The sequence below is a fragment of the Homarus americanus genome, unplaced genomic scaffold, assembly GCF_018991925.1.
Source record: "Homarus americanus isolate GMGI-L3 unplaced genomic scaffold, GMGI_Hamer_2.0 scaffold51476, whole genome shotgun sequence".
NCBI lineage: Eukaryota > Metazoa > Arthropoda > Malacostraca > Decapoda > Nephropidae > Homarus > Homarus americanus.
In genome coordinates this window covers 790,094-796,632 of record NW_024736148.1, presented here as the reverse complement: position 1 = coordinate 796,632, position 6,539 = coordinate 790,094, and the positions used below count along the sequence as shown (strand labels likewise).

The window sequence follows — 6,539 nt, the reverse complement described above, 5'->3', positions numbered from 1 at the left end:
CCACTGACCCAGGAACAGTTGATAAAATAAAACATGACAATTTTTATTGTTATTTTATTTCATGATAATAACGAGTAAGAAATAATGAGCTATTACAATATTGAAATCAACTGACTCGGTACAAAACCTTTATAATACAAAACTGAACGGCATAGATGGGTGTTCACCCATTGCAAAAAAAAAGTGTCATGGTAAACCCAGTTGGTGACGACATGTTGTCAGGAAAGTTAGCATTCATAATATTTAACAATTTATTAATAATTTCAACAAGCAATATTCAACAATAAAATATTAAAACACTTATGATAAAGTTCAACAACCAGGGTTAACAATAACAAGTACATGGAGGTTGGATGGGAGGGAAAACCTACTTCGAGTGTAATGGGACTTTGGAGATACATTTCTTCTCCCCATCACAGTCCACGTAGCAACAGTAGGAGCTGATGTTTTCCTCAGAGGTAACAGAATATATCTGGAAGGTGATGATAATAGTATTAATGAGTAAAATTAATATAATAATGAACAGAAATATTGTTGTACCAGATACACGAACACACATCCGTTGCCATTCATTCGTTTTCACCCATCATCATCCCTTTAAGGTTGTTTCCAAGCTGCTGTGGTACCTTCAGATCTGCCACACATAGCCTGTTCACTTTTATCATCTATTTTTCCCTTTTCACCAACCCATCCTTAACATTTGAACAATGGTTTCTTACTACACATAAACTTGACTTACAAACAGCTTCATCTCCTCTTTCCTTACCTTTTATTCTTCTGTTCTTCAAGTCACCAAGTCTAAATATGAGAATTCTGTCTTTCTAATCTATCCTATTTAGTACTTGTTCAAAAATTTCCCTATACGTATCTTTTACTTCTTATAATACAATCATTAACTGCCTTAAGTTTTATTTACTGCATTCTCTTGGTTATCTTAGCTTCTTGTGCTCTTTAGAACCTTGACAAATTTTCTCAATCTTTCAACTGGTATTCTTTTGCATATTATCACTGTGCTCCATACTATCTTTCGAATCTCCTTCAATTCCCCCTTTTATCATTATCAGTTCCTTGCAAATGTCATTGATATGCCTTCTGCTAAAGATCAATGCCAACCTTTCATCCCATCATTCACTTTGTTGTTCCCGCTTTCTGTATAACCAAACGCTAGTGAGGTAAGTACAAACCCAAACAATACCAGCAGACAGTCACTTACCAAGAGGGTTGGAGGAAGTAGCGGTGTGCACCTGAACACAGGACATCGTACTGTAAGTCACGGAAAACATATTATTAGTATATCAGTTTACAGAACGCCTAAATCTCAAATTATATATCAAATCATATCTGTTTATGTATTTACCTACTGATCTGTCAATTTATCTATACTGTACCGTATTCACTGATCAAGTTGTCAAGTAGGAAGAAGACTCACGTGGAGGAGAAGCTGTGGTAGTTTTACTGTTACTGGTCCTGGAGCAGCAGATGAGAGTACCGACGGTGGCCATACATAAACGATTACATGCATTATTCGAGTCCAGGGGCACTCCTGATGCTACACCCACCACCACCACCAGCCACACTAACACCACCTTCTGTTCAGTGAGAGATATTGTTAGGCTGGGATATAGCGTTACACTGAAACAAAATATATAAAATAGTTTCCATGACAAAACAAACTTCCCAAGTAGAATGTATTCCTAAAGCTGACTGTTCAAAAAATAATTAATAAATGCCCAATGAATGGTCCTAAGGGCAAGTGGGAATAGGGTCAAAGGAGGCTATCAAGGGACTTTAGAATTAACATTGATACAAATCGTAAAGCATTATCCAACCTCCTCTTCCCTAAATTTGTAATATTATACTGTATGATTATTGGAATGGCATCATAAAGAAGTGATGTGATATTGTCTGGTGATATATCATCATAATGCCTTAAGTATCATCAATGGTCATATCCCGTGAATCCAGAATAAAACGATATATTCTGGTAAATAAAAGGGCCTATTGAATATGTCAACACCGAATTCAATTTCAATTTCAGTTGTTTATTCCATGATAGAGGAAGCGGGATCCTAGTGCTGTCACTAGGTACCCCTGTACAATGACACCAGAAGCATCTGGCAAGTGTCACAAGTATATACAGTATAAATATTATAAAGGGGCTTACTAAAGCCTAAGGAAGGAAGGATATTCCTTTAACACATAATCAATGTTATTTACAAAATATCTGGCCAGTATGGGGAGGATCATTGTGTCTCCGTCAGGGGGTCGTGGAGTGGTGGTCCAGCAGGCGTCACGGAAGCGTTGTGTGTGGGGACATCTTAGGAGGTAGTGGATAAGGGTGCGGCTGTCGGGTCTTCTGCATAATGCACAAGAGCGTTGCTCAGGGGATGCGGGGATACCAATCTCCCAAGCAAAGTCATACCCAATGATGATGCGTAAACACCGAAGAGTTCTGTTTGATCAAGAGGCGAATACCAAGCAGCCACATCTTAAGTTCTCTCACCCTCACCACCTAAACTTACACAAAAAACCTCCTGGACGCTGTGCTGTTGTCTAGCGTAAAAACTAAAACAATAAATAAATGAACTGAAATGTCTGTTATGAATTATTTGAATGCTCCCCCGATTGGATAGAATTGCTACGGTGTATGCAGGTTAGGTAGTCTGCGTGGGTACTGTTGGAATGAGGAACGATCTTGTTAGTATTGAGGTTTGTTTACCTGCACTGTGGATACACTGTTCATCTTCACTGCCTGTGTACTGTACAATCTGAATCAATGTCAACTTGTATGATGATTTACTAAATATGTCTACTTCCCAGTCTATCTATTATCTCTATTTTCCTATCTATGACTCTTTGCGAGCGGGAAATAAAGAGAAGACATACAGATCATAATGCTGGGCAAGTAGTGGTAAGTTCAATGTACACGGCCCCGCATGGAATAGGGGAGGGAGGGGCGGTGTACAATACGTTAGAAAAAACTCACGATAGCTTTTTGTCAAATCACTTGGTCACTATGGTATCCAAATTTCAGTTTCTTGGCTCAAAAATTGCTTAAGATATGGCTCGGAAAACAAGAAAACAAACAAACACGGAGTAGCAATTGAGGAACACCTGCAAGCGGCAGAGGGAATGGGGTAGGTGGGTGCAGGGAATAACTGTGAGTCACATCTGCCCCTGGCCGGGGATTGAAGTAATGGAATAGTATTACTGATGATAGAATAAAACACTCAACGTGGAATGCAGATTAATATTGATAATATTACTGCACAAAGCTCACCATGGTAGATATGTAAGTCTGAAGGAATACCACAAGCAACTAGCAGGTTGTCGCTGACTGCTTCTCACCTCAAGCAATATGAAGAGGTAGGCGGGACTTGATGTTGCCAATTCGCTTCATCAACCGTAAGATCGATCCTGCAGGTTCAGTGTGTAGGTTATAGCACTTTTAACTGGGTTTAAAAAGTAGAACTGAGCCAGGTCTACAGATCTAGAAACCATAATACTGCAGGGGGCCCGCTGGACGAAGAAGGGAATGCCAGACATTTTTATGATACGGGACTTAACATTCCCGTTCGGTCACTCAACCCGAGTGTAAGGCGAGGAGAGCCTGTGAGGTGCAACTGCTTCTGCACATCATGCATGTATTAATGTTTCCACAGCATACCAGGAACTCTGAATATAGGCACCAGAAACTAGGAAACAGGAATATGACATCAGGAACAAGGTACCAGGAACAACTCACTAGGAACCACCACCTAGACAATAATAACTCTGCAGTAGTACTAGAAGCTTCTGTAGCTAGGAGATAGTATCGGGAATCGACACCAAACACTGACCACTGGATAGGGAACGGAAGGGAACGTGTCTCAGGGAAAACAGCCAACTTCTAGCTTAGCAGAGACTTTACCCGAACTGACATATGGAATCATTTCAAAGATTCTGTACGTGCTTCCCTAAATGGTACAAAGTCAACATATCTAATTAAGGTAGAGTTTCGGTAAAAATTTGATGCTGTATTTAGATTTTCTTGTGATTTAATTAATCAACCAGTTAGGTACATTACTACGAAGAATATTCATCGAAGAACAGACCAACCGCCCGAGCTGTAAGTAGTAAGTAATACGAGCAGCGTGAAAAGTTGCATTAATAATGGTATAATTACAGTAACACAAGCATTGTGATCTGTTTATAGCGTTCTCTGTTAAGTTTTCATAAACAATATGGACGGATACAATATATAGCACAAGTTTCTGTATTATAATTTATTGGCTCACTACTACAGTACATTCTTTATCATGTCATGTGTGTGTGAGTGTGTGTGTGTGAATGTTAATATTTATTTTGAAAAATATTCAATGAACCATACTGTATCTTTTTTTAATAAATTTAAGGAAGCAAAACTAATATAGAGGAATAAATGCACAATTTAGAAAATGGTATTACTAAGACCTGTGCGTTATATTACAGATATTTCAAAGATATTATAGGGTTCTGTGGTTATTACATTAGAATAAATTTGGACAATACTTGTTGATGACATTTAAAGAACTTGAATTTTACTACTTGATTAAAAATCAACAAGTAAACAACAAGAGGTCGGTCAATAACACTGGTTATCATATAAAAGGATGTGAGATATAACTTAATAGCTATGTTGTTGCGTTACCTGTCGCCCTCACGAACGACTATCACACCAGAATGTTGCGTTTTATAGGTCAAAGCTTTAATCGAACTTATGGAAGCTTTTTCGCAGAATGATTTTTGACAGTTTTTGAATGATTACATAACCAACTTTAACTAAGTTTTTTGAAGCTTTTGATTAAATACTGAACTTTGGGCAGTTTTTGTACAAGTGCTCAAGTTCTGAAAGCTCTTGCACAAAAACCAGCCGTCTAGGACCTTTACATGTATCCATGTGTTCTCCCAACTGATAGCATGTACATTTAATGAGGGGAAGACGCAGCTCTCCAGTTGTCACAAGTCATGGCCGTCAGCTGGGTCTTGTAGTGTCGAGGGGAGGTGGAGCCACTGTCGACACGTGTGTGGGGCTCCCGGTAGTTATACCTGCGTCCGGAAGGGCTGAAGTGAGGACTACACTGATGTTGACAAGCGTATGATTGGCAACAATTGTTCTGGCGGGAGCGGTTCAGCAAGAGGCGTTCCCGCTTGGTGAGTCCTCGGATATTACGGCTGGGGGTGGTCACCTGCGGGGACTGATCCGGGGTGAGGCACGGGGACGAGTATCCTGAAGAAGGACAGGATCTGCATCGGTTTTTAGGCGTGTCTGGGTGCCAAGGCATCACTAGCTCTAGAGCCCAGGAAGGACCCGCCTCATCACTGCCATTGTTGATCGTCTCCGTCAGCTGTCCCGCCGCAGATATCTCGTCGAACTCCACCAGAGCGCTCCACTGGTCGCGGATCTTGGGGAAGTTTTGGGCAGATTCCCGCAGTATATCGGGCATATTAGAGCCCGGGCGTAGTAGCTGTATCGAGGCGATGGTGCCGTACTTACCAAAATACGCCGACAAGGTTACCAGGTTTCTGAGGGTTTCCGGTATTTCTCCCACGAGGGTCATGCGGGAGGGAATGTAATTTTCGATACATGCTGGAAGAGGCTCTAGACGACGGACCTTGTTGCCTTCGACGTTCATCTGTAACATAGAAGACTCTCGCACTGCCTCCTCCACCTCCCCTATGTCCACTCTCGTCCTCTTGATCCTCTTGTACGAGGACATAAACTTGAGGGAAATCCAACCTTCTTTACTCTTACGGAAATGTTTCAGCAAGAAGATGTCTCGGGTAAGGTAATTATCGCTGAGGTACGTCTCCAACAGCTCCTTGATGATGGCAACACGTTCGCTTCTGGCGAGGTTCGTGCTCTCTCTTCCCTCGCGTTCCTCTGCTCCCAATGGCAACGTATCCTCAGAGCTCACGGACATCCCGCGCTTAAAATTATTTGAGGCGATGGTGGCGTGGGCAGGATTTTTCTTCTCATTTGTTAAGTTCTTCATCTCGTCCAGCTTGTCGTTTATGGCCTCCTCGTTGTTGTTGTTGAGTAAGAGCCGCCCCAAGGACCCAGCCAGCACCTCACCCATCCCGCTGTCCAGGGTACCGATCACCATGTCGCTGCTGTCTTCGAGCATCTTTCTGTATCACTCCCTGGAAACCACAATTCACGTACAGTGCGTCTCGAAGCGATCGTCTACAGTTTCAGCCAACTCTGCGGCCGACTCCTGCAGTGAGTGTGTCAGAAATGTGTGATGGTGGTGAAGGTCATCCCTTATAACCGAGGGTTGGGTGGCGTGATCGAATGACGTCGCTAATAGGATGTCAGAGTTTACACAACGAGAAGCCATATAGGGAGGGGCCTTTAGCTCCACGACCACCCACCTGCGCGTCCTCACATCTCCAGATAAGGCAGAGTCTCTCACCCAATAATACACCATGACACACCAGGAGACCCAGCGACTCAGTGACGAAACAAAACTATCTGTTGCTAGTCACTAGTTCTCTGATATTATTTTGATAAATTTATC

At 41.8% G+C, this 6,539-nt stretch overlaps 1 protein-coding gene across 2 annotated transcripts; it reads right to left on the bottom strand.

Annotated features, from left to right (window-relative positions):
• Window positions 1-237: 237 nt before the first annotated feature.
• LOC121872013 lies at window positions 238-6,281 on the bottom strand. 2 transcript variants are annotated; one of them, XM_042374642.1, is made up of 4 exons: window positions 3,281-6,281; window positions 1,430-1,589; window positions 1,214-1,263; window positions 238-472 (listed from the first exon to the last, which is right to left on the bottom strand). In XM_042374642.1, the coding sequence occupies exon 1, from the start codon at window positions 6,144-6,146 to the stop codon at window positions 4,947-4,949; it is 1,200 nt and encodes a 399-aa protein (XP_042230576.1). In that variant the 5' UTR covers window positions 6,147-6,281; the 3' UTR covers window positions 238-472; window positions 1,214-1,263; window positions 1,430-1,589; window positions 3,281-4,946. The 2 variants fall into 2 exon arrangements, with proteins under 2 accessions (XP_042230576.1, XP_042230577.1); XM_042374643.1 differs by having other exon boundaries at window positions 3,349-6,281.
• Between the last annotated feature and the right edge of the window lie 258 nt (window positions 6,282-6,539).

What these genes read in the sequence shown, in the direction of transcription:
- LOC121872013 (XM_042374642.1), bottom strand. Translation starts at nt 6,146, where the DNA reads ATGCTCGAAGACAGCAGCGACATGGTGATCGGTACCCTGGACAGCGGG.